A 13,886-nucleotide genomic window follows, 5' to 3' on the forward strand; every position below is an offset into this window, starting at 1 on the left:
TTTTTCTTCACTTCTTAAACTAAGAAAGAAAATCAGCTCTGTATTGCAAAAATCAAAATAAAAAATCGGCTCTGTATTGCCAAAATCAAACTCTGTATGATCAAATTTTGGAGTTATTCTCTGTATGATCAAACTTTTGGTATATTTTGTAAATCAAACTCTGTATGATCAAACTTTGGAGTTATTCTCTGTATGATCAAATTTACTTTTGGTATATTTTGTAAACAGCGAAGAGAAAAATGAAACATATTTTGTTCATAACTAACTCTTATACTGGCCGGGGGAAAAAAAAAGTGGTAAATGCTCTCAATATTTTGCGTTATGTATCAATTTGAGTCAGCTCTGTATGGCAAAAATCCAAATAAAAAATCAGCTCTGTATTGCCAAAATCGAAAAAATGAAACATATTTTGTTCATAACTAACTCTTATACTGGCCGGGGGGAAAAAAAAAAAAAGTGGTAAATGCTATCAATCTTTTGTGTTATGTATCAATTTGAATTTTGAAGGTTCACTTGCGATTTTTTTTGTTTCGATCAAAAAGTTCACTTATGATTTATTCATTATATATTTGCAAGAGTAAATGGTGGTTTTGTTGCAAGGATGTTGCGAAGGAACTTTTCTCATTTTTAGTTTATATTTTACAATCTTGCATACATGGTTAACAATTTTTAAGAAAATTCCGCTTTGAAAAACAAAGCCATGGAACTTCCTGATATTTTTTCGACTTGATATCTTTCAAACGAACTGGAGCTTATCGTCCAAATGACCTGGAAGCCACCTAGCGATAACATATGTCTTCAAGCCCATTAGTCAATTGGTTCTATTAAGTAGCCTAGAACCATAAGTCCAGCCCAACAATACCTCAGTTGACCTGGAAGCAACTGGCCATAATATGTGTCTTGAAGCCCATTAGTCAATTGGTTCTATTAAGTAGCCTAAAACCATAAGCCCAGCCCAATAAAACTTCAGTCGGCCTCAAGCAACTAGCCATAATATATGCTTCAAGCCCATTAGTCAATTGGTTCTATTAAGTAGCCTAGAACCATAAGCCCAGCCCAAAAAACTTCAGTTTCCTCTTTTTATTAACAAAGACAAAATATAAAATAAAAAATAAATTAGAGGCTCCTTTGTTGTCCGAGGCATATAAAATAACAGATAAATAATTTTTATTTGTATTTTTTTATTTTTTTTGTTATTATTTTTTTTATAATTGAAGGGAGAAATGATTCTTTAGAGAGAACAAAACAAAATTAATACTGCATACCAAAGGTATCCAGATTTTTTAATGTTCTCGGCGTGGCTCTTTACATAAAGAGCCAATACGTGGAAAGTAAGCTAAACTAGAAAGCTAGATAATTTAATTCTTTTTTAATTTAGGAATTCCCTCGGTAACATTAGTCGAAATTAACTCCTCAACTTGAGGACCATGAAAAAGGTATACTTAAAAAAAGAAAAAAAAAAAGAAAAAAGAAAATACGGTAAATAAATGTGATTGACGTCCTGCATATATATATATATATATATATATATATTTTTTTTTTCTAATAGTTTTGGAGATGATATATAATTAGATTAAAATTGATTATTTATGTTATCATATTATCTTTTAATTAGATTAAAAAATGACATTAACTTGTAGACATCAATTGGAAGACTCAAGTTCTTTCTGGAAGGTTACAAAGCACCTGCGTGCATATGCCATTGAGATCATTCAAATATGTATTAATAGAGAATTCCCAGAAAATAATGTACCTTATTCCCTTCAAGATGGTTTCAATAGAGTCCTAAATGAAACATAAGCATATATATATATTTTTTTTAGCATCGTATGGAAAATTCTTTGGCATGGTACATCAAGTATTAATGTATGAAATACCAAAAGCAAAACCATTTTTAAAACAGGCATTTGCAAATAAATAATATTGCAAAGCATATCATTGGAACAAATCAAGTGTATATACTCTGTATCCGGAATGTGAATTGATAACATATTTTCTTTTACGTTTTGGCAACAGCAATATAAAGCTAAATGTGTCGAAACCATATCAACCTAAAGGCATAGATGACCAAAACCCATCAATTGAAACTTTAAAACTAATCCTCCAATGAACGAAAAAGACCGACTAAATAATTAGCCAAAATCAGTGGAGCTAATACCTAAAGGATAGACCGTAAAAGAACCCAAGAGAAATTTTTTTCTGTAGCTAACAACATCTGTCTTCAATTTTCCTTCTATCCCCATCAACACCGCGTTGAATCTCATAAAATCTGCAATGGAATTGTTCTGTACGAGTGAGAGGGTGTGATTGTGATTGTGGTAAAGCCTCATGCATTGGGTTGCTTTAGAGTACTACTTGTAGAGCATATTAGCGCACATATTATATGCAGTAATATCTATATATAATATATATGTTCCATACGTCTCACAGTTATGTATATCATTGTTTTTGGCTGTTATAGTTTGCTGAAGATGTATTAGAATGCTTGTTGATAGTTTCCTGCTAAGATTTTAAATGTGTTTTGAGATCTCCTCTAGTGGAAGGCAACAAGCGGGACCTTTTGAGGGTGTGTTGGGTTTTGAGAGAATTAATTAATCGTGGCTTGCTATATATGTGACTTGGTGCAAAGTGCAAACTACATCTTTCTCTTCCCACCATTGAAGGCGGCTTGAATAAAATGTACTTTTTCTTTGTACATTTAATTTTTGTAGATTTCTCTCAAAATTTTATTTTTGTAACTTTTCTTTGTGCTTGTAATCAAATGTTATAATTATATTTTCTATCAAAAAGAAAAAAAAAAGAAAAAGAAAAAGAAAAAGAAAAACGTTGGACAAATAAATATATGAGTATTATTTTTTATTCTTCAAATTGGCATTAAATTTTTTTTCCTTTTCCCATTTTTTAGTTAATTTTCTCACTTTTCGAATATTTAAACATGGGCTGAAAAAAAGAAAAGAAATTTATATCTATATATATATATATTTAGTAAAAAATGTCATATAATAGATTATAATAAAATGATGTGGTAAAATAAATCTTATATTTTATTGGGGTTGAGAAATTAATATAAATACAAAATTTTTCAAAAAAGATAAATAAAACTCAATACAAATGAATAAAATATTAATACCTAAATTTGCCAATTTTTGGTAAACACGTAGATATTTATAACATTATTGTTTCTAAATTTAAGCAAAAAAAAAAAAAAAAAAACATTATTGTTTCTAAAACATGTTAAATATATTATATATTTCCCGTCTTTGGAGCTATTTCCAATACAATAAATTGGCAGTAAAATAGGCTTTGCCTACCATAGATATCTATCACATGTTTTGCATTTTACATCCAGACTTAAAAAACTGTCGTATCATATTGGCCTATATAGATTACTGTTTTTTTCTTTTCTTTTTTTTTTCCCTTTTTTTTTTGGGTGGTTATATTAGTCCAATTTTTTAATTTTGTCCGATAAATTTGGTAAAATTTAAGCATGCACACCACTTTTAATGCTTTAAATAAAAAACCAAATTTACTAAAAAAAAAAAAAAAAAAAAAAAAACCAAATTGGGATGATGAATTGGCTTATGATGCGGCAAGTTTTTAAAATATGTCAGCAAATCATTTGAGTGGTACCAGCCCGAGGCACCCAAGATTTTCCGGTATATAATTTACCCAAAAAAAAAAAAATATTTTCTCGTATATAACAAGCTATACGGCCCAAGATTTTCTCGTATATAACAAGCTATACGAAGGGAATACTTGCACTTTTTTACTGTGTAATTACGCTACATTGTCAATGTAGGATAGGGCATTTGTGTTCCTTGTCGTTGGTTTGGTGCTCCTCTCTCTCTCTCTCTCTCTCTCTCTCTCTCTATTTGCTGATACTGACATTTTCTTCTACTTCCGCTTCCTTTGCTTCTCAAATCTTACTCTTTTAAACTTAGTTGGCTTTCCAACTCTAACACTAGTCTTTTATGCGGTTTCATTTTGGACATTTCCCTTTCCCTTTCTCTTTCATGTCCATATTAAAATATGCCCGTTTTATAGTTATTTGTTTATTTATTTCTGTTCTAGGTTTTCTGCCACTGTTGTCACATTACTTGTTTTGTTTGTTCTTCTCAACGTTTTTGAAGAATATATCACAATTTACTGACTCCCATTGGCGTTTTAGGGTTGAATTTCTTGCATTTATTGTTTTGCAATATTAGAACTGTTTTGGAAATGAACAATAATAAGTGATAGTGGCAAAATGTATGTAATGATTGGCTGTAATTGTTTGTTAACAATAACAAATTGTTCTCAATATATAAAAAGAAAATATTCTCAAACTAATTAATTAAATCTCAACCTTTTAAAATGTTTGGTATCAGACGACTCCTTGATTTCTGTTTTTTTAATATGCTTTAGATTAGTATTCTATCATTAAGAAGTGGGATATATAATAAATCAAAGATTGGTAGAGGATATTTGTTCCTCTGTTGCTTATTTCAAAATCCCTCAGCTATAATCTCTAGTGAGTCAAACCTTGGAATTTGACCCTATGGCATTTTCGAAATTTCGTACAAGATATGATGGCTTTCTTATACTTCAATTATTAATTCAATAATAGTACAGAAATTAAATAGTTCATCAAATATTTTAGCAAATGATATGTTATTGATTTGTCTTTATTTATTTATTTATTTATTTTAGCTGAAGTAAAAAGATATTTTCTGGTAGTATTATAGGTATCACGTTGTAGCCTTATACCATACATCATTGCAGTATGGGACTATCCGAGACAATAATGGAATTTGACAAGACTTACGACATTGCGGCATGGGATCATTAGAGGCAATAACGAGGTTTGTCAAGACTTGAACTTTAACTTCCGGACTCACAGATGTAAAGACTCAGAGGTTTTTTTCTGCTAAGCTACCACCCCCAGTGGTTTATTTTGATTTATACTTATTTCTTGTTTACCCATTCATGTTTAGATTTTATTTATTTGTCAAATAATATATTATCTATGCCATATATATTGGTAAAACATATTGATAAACTATTTGGTGCATGGAACAATAGCTATTATCATTAGTTATATTATCAAACACATTTTTTGCTTAATTGGTAATGTGTTTATTTTTGGTTTTCAGTTTTTTAAAAGGTTTTACCTTTGGTTTTTTTTAATTTTTTATTTCTATTATTTACAATATTGCATCATTTTTCTATTTCAATATCTAGAATCCATAATCTTTTAGTGATAGATATGAGTAACTTATCAACTGAATCAATATCGCTTGACTTAAAAAGTTTTACTTTAGTTATGTATGAGTAACTTATGCTTTGAATGATAGTTAAGCTATTTCATATCTAACAGCAAACTTAAAAAAACTAACCACATATCTAACAGCAAACTTAAAAAAACTAACTACAAATATCAAAGGAACAAGAATCTTAGAAACACCAGATTAAAAACCATGTCAAATTGTATACAAAATTAAGTTTTTATAAATGCTTTTCTTTTTATCATATAAGTTACTCATCTATCACTCATGTATGCTTGATTTCTCAAACGAAAAAGAAAAACAAAAAATCCCAAAATAAAAGTTACCAGACGGGGGGGGGGGGGGGGGGGTTAGTGCATGGTGGTTACCGAACGAGGGGTTAGTGCTCGTTTTTGTTTATTTATCTGTTTGTCTTGATCAGAATTACAGGACATGACAAGTTTTGTAAGAGGAGCTTTCAGCCACGTGTAGGTGTATGGTCAGTGGCTTTTAGCATTGGACCAAGCATACGGATACAGGTGCTTGGTTGGTAGCATTTATATTTTTCCTTTTTGGTTTTCAAATTTTAAAAACAAAATTAACTTTAGTTGTGTGTAATTAGTATGTGCTATGATAGTTAAGACTTTTCACTTAAATAAAAGCTTAAACTAAAGAAACATCAAATTGAAAAGCATTTCAAAATGTTTATAAGAGAATTCTCATTTTTGATAAATGTTTTTCCTTTTTTCCTTAGTTGTATATCCTTGATATGTATTTTAAATGATAATTAGACTTTTCTCCCGAAATAAAAGATTAAAAAAAATTACAAGATTAAGGGGAAAAAATACATAAAAATCAAATTGAAACTATTTCAAAATGTTTATAAAATAATTCTCATTTTGGTTTTTAGGTTTTCTATTTAATTGTACATAGTTTGTTTGCTTTGAATATTAGTTAGAATTTATTAAACATTTCAATTAGTTACAAACTTCATGAGAAAAAAACAAAAACAAAAGCAAAAACAAAAAGGACAACGATAGTTCATCATGGTGAGACACATTAATTTGCTCTAATCCTTTGAGTTGAAATATCTTGCTTGGTTGTTTTCTTTTTCATTTATTTTTTCAGTTAGAGAATTCGCCATTCCGACATGGTAAAATTTCAATCAGACCTGAATATAACAATTCATTTTCTCTGGCATATTCACGAATTTGTGCTCACTGTGTGTTTGTGGGTTATATGGTCTAGAGGCCAGAAAAGTTGTAATGATCAGAATCTCTTAGACCTCATTTGGGTCCCATTAGGATTTGCTGCACTCCTATTAATTAGAAGCGGGGTAGAATTATTTTTTTACCACATCTTTCTCTAAGATCACCTGGAGAAACAAAAAGTTATTGGGAGCAATTGCAACTTTTGTTTCAAGAGGTCACCTGGAGAAACAAAAAGTTATTGGGAGCAATTGCAACTTTTGTTTCAAGAGGTCAGTTTGTTTTGCTCCCAGTTGATTACAAAAATCACACTGACATCGTTGCTCTGGTTCTGAAATGAAAAATCAAATTCATAAATCAACCAGCAATACGGTGGCTGGAGGATTTTTCATGTCACGCAGCATTGCGGATTTTGTGGGACTCTGCAGAGGTTTCTGAAGCAACTCTGAATATGTTTTCCATTTCATTGTTCTGGTGAGATGCATTTATTTTTGCTAAAATGTCCAATCATTATGAATTAAGTGGTTCATGGTTATTCTTTATTTAAACTGTACATGGTGTTGCTTGTGTGAGATAGGTGTATTTTTATTTTATTTTATTTTTATCTATTATAGCTAAATATTTTGGTATTGTTAGTAATTAATATCATGATATTAGAGCTTATTTGCCTTTTTGTTCCATGGATGGACAGCCGATAATGAAGAGTAAGTGTTTGGTGTGCTGATTTTGGTTTCTGCATGATTGATTTAAAAGTCCTGTTTTACTAATAATTCCTATGTCTACCACTTTATTTCATATCCGATTTGTACTTTGAATCTATTGACTTTAACCACTAGTTGCAATTATAAATTTAGATTTGAAGGGGATACAGTACCATGTTTCATATTAATTCTCTGTGAAGTAGTAAAATGGCTAAGTTTGCATCATTGCAGAGGTGGTCTGGACAAATTAGGAGGTGCTATAGAAGAGATTGGTAATACTTTTTGAGTCTCAGAAGTTGTTTCATATTCTTCTAGCCTAATGAGGTATACTTTGATGCTTAAAGCTGAAATAACACACTTACGACCATTTAACAGAGTATGAAAAACAATTACTTGTATGGCTGGTGCTGATCCAGTTTGGCATTCAGCAGACTATTTCTTTCAAGATTTGTTTTGTCATAAAGAATTCTCGAATGTAGGAAAAGCTTGCTATCTAGCTATACTAATAAGCTTATAATCTCTTAAAAAATGCAGTTTGCATTAGTTGTGACGTTATATGTTTCTTTGACAATCTATTCATTTGTTTAAAGTGTGGCTGTTAGTTTTATGGTGGATACTGAAACTGTATTTACTTTTCATATTAATATCAATTGCTTGATTCAAACTTATGCTATAGCTTGGGTGACTCAATATAGGTGCGTGAAAGCATGCTAGCTAACCCCTCAAAGACAAAGAGTCTTTAAGAGTATTACATAAAACTTTGGGAACAGATAATATATGGTTATGGAACAACATCTTAGGTGCAGTTTTCCTGAGACATGAATCATACAAGCAAAGAAATTAACCTCTTTCCCTACATCTTCCCCTAATTGAAGAAAGGAGTATTGCATAAGGAAGGTGGTATGGCTCAAGCATGCCATTGGATAGAAAAAGCAAGAAACTTGAGCATGAAAGTTCCCAAACAAAAGGATTGTACAGGTAACGGGAAGTAAAAAAAAAGGTGCTCTTCCTCTATCTATATACCTCTTTTACTTTTTTACTCTTCTCCTCTTGGGGCCTTTCTTTACAACCTTTCATCATTAAGGTATGATGAACCTTCCTTTCCTGATTGGAAAATTATCCAATATGAGCAGTTACTTTCTAGGTATATAGGATACATGAGGACATTGGTTCTTCTACAGGAGATGTGATTTTTCTTGCATTTTATTTAGCCGAGATTTCAGTTTGGTGTAACCAACTTAGTAGGGCAAATTAAATAGGTAATCTGTCCACTGTAATTTCAGCTGAAGACAGTGATCAGCATGATTCAAGGAGTTAATCAGCTGAATGAGTGTTTGGAGTACGTGATAAGTTTGGGTGATGTGTTAGAAGCACAAACATATCACAAGTCGAAGTCAACTCTCATTTAAGTACCTAAAAAATTATGAGCAATTCCAAGTTAATCCAGCTTAAATAGTCATTTTTTGGGTTTACAATGAGTTTCCCATATTTTAACCTTTTACTTGCTAGACTGCTATCCTCATGAGTTCCCCACTAGAAATAACAACCTTGGGCTGTTTCCTTTTTGTTGCTGTAATTCTTAATGCAAACATCAAGTCTTTGAGCAGTGAGAGGAAGCCCTCTTCATGAGTTACAACAGTCTACTAGAAGTTAGAATTAAGAAGCCAGAAGGGAGTATTAGAGCAGTTTTGGATCAACAAAGCCTCTATTCGGCGCTGAGAAACTACTGATAAGGGTTTATTATTTTGGTTGGCAACCAACAAAAGGCTCAGCTTAAAAGGTCAGAAGAGTTATGCATTTCCAAAATATGCTAATCAAGCTTGTCTTCCCTTATAGCTTCCAAGGTGTAATTGACAACAAACAACTGCCTGTTAATTAAACAATGGTTGTGATGAGATCATGTGATATATGTTTATATAATTAGTTACTAATGGTTGTGATGAGATCATGTGATATATGTTTATATAATTAGTTACTAATAGATAAATATCTGTCTTTGACAAGTTGAGAATCAGGATTCAGAACTTTAATAATTTGAAGATGTAAATGAAGGAGATCATGAAACAGCAAAAAAATATATTTTTAACAAAGTACAAATGCATCATAGTAAAACTGTTGCAAGTCCATATTGTTGTCACATGAACAAGAATAATAATGGAAAGTTTGTGAATATATCAGCACTTTGAGAATGTCAAATCTTCGCAATACGTTTGAGTGAATACGATCCACTCATACATGAGTAATAGTACTTTAAGAATGTCAAATCTTCAGAATATGTTTGAGTGAATATCATCTACTCATACATGAATGTCAGATTTTCAGACTATGTTTGAGTGAATATGATCCACTCATACATGAATGTCAAATCTTCAGAATATGTTTGTATGAATGCAATCCACTCGTACGTGAGTAGGAGTACTGTAAGAATGTCAAATCTTCAGAATATGTTTGAGTGAGTACAATCCACTCATACATGAGTAGAAGACGTAACTTAAGAATGTCAAGTCTTCAGAATATGTTTGAGTGGATACAATCTACACATACATTGAGTAGAATAAGTGTTAGTGCTTGAAGTCTCTTCTGCAAGATAAGCTTCAGAATAAATTTGAATGAATACAAGCCACTCATACATGACTAGAAGAACTACTTTAAAGAATGTCAAATCTTCAGAATATGTTCGAGTGAATACAATCCACTCATACATGAGTAGAAGTGTTGGTACTTGAAGTCTTGTCTTCTAGATATGCTTTCAGTTTTGCTTACTTGAAAATGGTAATTTTAAATCTGTGGGATACATCCTAGAATTGCATACCTTGTTGCTAATTTGAATGGTAAATTTAGGGTCCGTTTGGGGCTTTTCCTGCCATGTTAAAAAACAACAAAAAAAAAAAAAAAAAAAAAAAAAAAAATTGAAAAAGGAAAAAGATTGGTAAAAGTAGTCGTCAGTCTAGGAGCAAACTGACAGATTTGTTTTTGTGCAGTAAAGATGCTTTGTTATCAGTTTGTTTATGTCATATATATGCTTTCATATCTGTTATTCTTTAAAACTTGGCTTTAGGCATGAAATGATAAGACCAGGCTACTTCAAGCATGAAAGCAGGTTATAATAATCTTGATCTTCTGTACAGAATTATTGCCAACACTCTTAAGCTTCAAATTCATAAGCTTAATTTGGGCTTCTGATTTTCAGTCAGGGATCCGACGGCGGTTAAGAGCTTCCTCAAATCTACTACACGAGTCTATTCTCATCTCGGTGCTTGAATCATTCTCCGGTGCAGGATAGTAATCCTCTCTTAACTGTGCATCTCTAAGAGTGGGTATCTTTAGCAAATACATCATGAAGTGTTCATTAGCTGTGCCATGAATGAAAAGTTTTCTTAGAGTCGTGCACTGTGCAAGGAATCCTGCTGCAGGGAGAGAGAGACTTCTACGATTAAAATCTGTATCTTGTGGAGGCCAATAATCTAATTCAACAAGTTTCAAGCTGCCAATTCCATTGAGAAAAAACCTCTCCCACATGCTCAAATCAACAGACCCCGAGGGAGCAGTAAGAACATAACCAGTTGCTCCTCCACAGTCCAGTCGCATCTTTGAGAGCCGAGGAAAGCACCTGAGAGAGCTTAGTCCGAATGCAGCCATGTGAGGTCTTGGTTGATTCCTGCAGTCACCTTCGATTTTTATTTGAATCTCTTCTAGCACTGGGCAGTCCTCCAACCCCACTAAAGCTAATGTTGTCATCAATTCACCAACGGCGAACCAAAGAGAAAGATATTTCAGCTTTCCCCAAGTTTTTGAAGAAATAGGATCTCCACTTCCACCACTTTGAGAGTAAGAACAGTCCTCGTCCGAATGGCATTTGAGTCTCTTCTTTAAGGATGTTTCTTTCCCTGTGAATTTTTGCTTTTCAGTTTGGAGGTTCTTGGATCCCACAGGTTGATTATTGGAACTGCCAGTCTCCCCATCAGACTGTTGGAGGCCCTCCCACGCACCATCAATGTGCAGTCTCTGTATCTGGTCCTGGATTGGTTGCAAAGCCTTCAGTGTGCATAGAGCATTAAAATTCTTGCAGCTAGAGATCCTCACATCAATCAACGTTTTCTGAAGATTAGAAGCTGATATCCTCATCCCCATTTCTGTGATCTCCTGGCATCCGTAGACCTCAAACTTGGCAAGTCTTGGACAGCCAAGTGAAATAGCTATCAAGCTAGAATCAGTTAAATCGGCAGAGTTACCAATGGATAAAGATTGCAAACCTCTGCAGAGTGCAATGCCTCCTGGCTGAGAATCTATTCCCATGCACATCCCATGGAAGTGTCTCAGCTTCAAAGATTTAAGACGCGGGCACTTGGAAGCGAGCAGCTCCAGCGACATCCCTGTGTCTCTAACATTATGACAAACATCAAGAACCAACTCTTCTAGCAATGGCAATGCAGCAAAAAAGTCACCGAGTGTAGCATGGCTAATTCTAGCATCTTCTGGAGTGTATCCTTCTTCGTCATCTGGGTCAGCCCTATACGTTGAAGTAGAATCAGCAAGGTGAAGAAGGGAAAGGCAAGGACAATTTGAAGCAAGAGCAAGCAAAGTCTCATCCCCTACAAAACCATTGAACCTGTGATCAAATATACAGGTTGCAAGTAACTGGCGGAGATTCGGACAGGCAGCCGTTATTGCAAGAAGCTCATGGGACTTGAACTCTGCAACGGAAGAGTGGGTTAGAATGTTCAAGTGGCAGAGTGAAGCTGCAACTTCAGGGTGAGCTTCTAGAGCTGGTGGAAGATCTTCCGTCCAGAAATAGAATTGAGAGAGGTCAAGGGAAGACAGCGAAGAGCAATGCTGAAGCAGTGGGAGAAAATCAGAGCCAAAAGGAGAGGATAAACGCTGATGCCAGCGGACAAGCTTTATATGGCGTAGATTTGGCCATTGAGGAGCAAGAAGATGGAGAGTTGTTGGAGTTCGGACGTAAATAGTTAGAGAAACAATTGAAGGGAAGGCTCGGCGGAATAGCTGAGCAAGAATTGATGCGTTTGGGGATGATTCAAATAATGGATATCCCCAAGGGGAAAGAAAAGAGAGATCAAGATTGGTGACAGCTTGAAAACAAGTAGGGAGGAGGAAAAGATTGCGGATATTGCCACGTAGAGTGATAGATTTGCGTGTTGCACGCTCTAACACTTTCCATTTGAGACAAACAAGGGACAGTGCATTTCTAGTACGAGTATCAGCAACCAAGTTGAAAATGTTGGAGAGAATTACATCTGGTAAGTCATGGATATGGGAATTATTTCTTATATATGATCCATACATTGTGGCATGCATGGTCTTTGTTTTTTTCCAATAACAAGAAACGAGATAGGGAAACTAAAACCATTGTGGAATATACATGTAGCGAAAGAAAAAAGATACCATGATGATTTACTGCTGTTGAACGGAGAGTAAGGTAAAAGGATAAAGATTCAAAAAATGCAAGTTAATGCATGAGAGCGAGACATTAGTGGATGGATATAATCTTCTATGTGATGAGGAAAATGAAGGCAATGATATATATACAAACCAAACTTGCTTTTCTCACAAAGAGTGAGCAATTAGCTGATTTGAAGAGAGAGTGGAAAATGGTGGCTTATTTGTGAGGATCAACATAAAGATAGAGTCAAAGAAACTGGTGGTTTGAGATTGAGAGACCGCCTTTGACTTTGACAGAGAGAGAGAGAATGAATGAAGTGAAAACTGGTGACCCGAAGAGAATGGCTACGTATAGAAGAAGGCTCAAGCGTAATTGTGAGGATGAAGATGATATACATACAGTAACTTAAACTGGAAGCCCTAGGGCTAGATGGGAGACTTGGAACAAGCATAAAGTAGAAGATAAATTTACGGAAAGAGTACAGAGATTGTTAATTCAACAGAGCAACTGGCTCCTGCCCTGCCACCTGCCCATAGAGCTAGTCAACTTTTCCTTGATCCACTCCTTTCTTTTATTCCTTTTGGTAGTCTATTTTATCACTTGCTAATAGCATCCCAACTTTTCTTTTTTAGTTTCCTTTTTCAAGCTCTTTATTTTATTGTCTTATTTTATATTTTTAACTAGGCAAAAATATCTATCCCTATATCCCTTGGTTCAAGGCCTGCCACTTGTCTTATCCCCTCGGAATTTTTAATATTGATTCATTTTTTTGATAATTAATCAATATTTAATTAGCAACCAATTTGTGTTTTTTATGGTTTTTGTAATAGATTTGCATTTGGAGCATTTCATCAGGTGTCGTCCTCAAATGTTCTGATTAAATGTTCATCCATGCCTATATATACATACATACATAGCTTCCATGCCTTTATATACATACATACATAGCATTTGGAGCATTTCATCAGGTGTCGTCCACAAATGTTCTGATTAAATCTTCAGCCATGCCTATACATAGTTATATACATACATACGTAGGATATACGACGACAAATACTTTTGACAACTTGGTTTTTAAATGAGCATATATGCAATTTTTTATTTTTTATTTTTTTTAACAATAATTTTCCTTCTTATTTTAATATTTTGAAACTACGATTTTTTCAATATAGGTTCAATCTCTGAGTGGCAAGAATTAAATTGGAAGCTTTCAATTTCAACCACGTAGACACATTTCTCCAATCACCACATTCCGAAACACCTCATGTACAAAATCATCGTCATCTTCTATTGTCTTTTTTTATATCACCCAGGAGAAGAAAACAAGTAAGCC

The 13,886-nt window shown here is 33.5% G+C and overlaps 1 protein-coding gene across 1 annotated transcript; it reads right to left on the bottom strand.

The window, feature by feature from the left end:
• Positions 1–8,940: 8,940 nt before the first annotated feature.
• LOC107418903 (F-box/LRR-repeat MAX2 homolog A) lies at positions 8,941–13,655 on the bottom strand. Its single transcript, XM_016027596.4, has one exon. The coding sequence runs from the start codon at positions 12,466–12,468 to the stop codon at positions 10,339–10,341; it is 2,130 nt and encodes a 709-aa protein (XP_015883082.3). The 5' UTR covers positions 12,469–13,655; the 3' UTR covers positions 8,941–10,338.
• Between the last annotated feature and the right edge of the window lie 231 nt (positions 13,656–13,886).

This window comes from Ziziphus jujuba, chromosome 10 (assembly GCF_031755915.1).
Source record: "Ziziphus jujuba cultivar Dongzao chromosome 10, ASM3175591v1".
NCBI lineage: Eukaryota > Viridiplantae > Streptophyta > Magnoliopsida > Rosales > Rhamnaceae > Ziziphus > Ziziphus jujuba.

Excerpts from the sequence above, each read along its gene's own strand:
- LOC107418903 (XM_016027596.4), bottom strand. The coding sequence starts at position 12,468 with ATGCATGCCACAATGTATGGATCATATATAAGAAATAATTCCCATATC.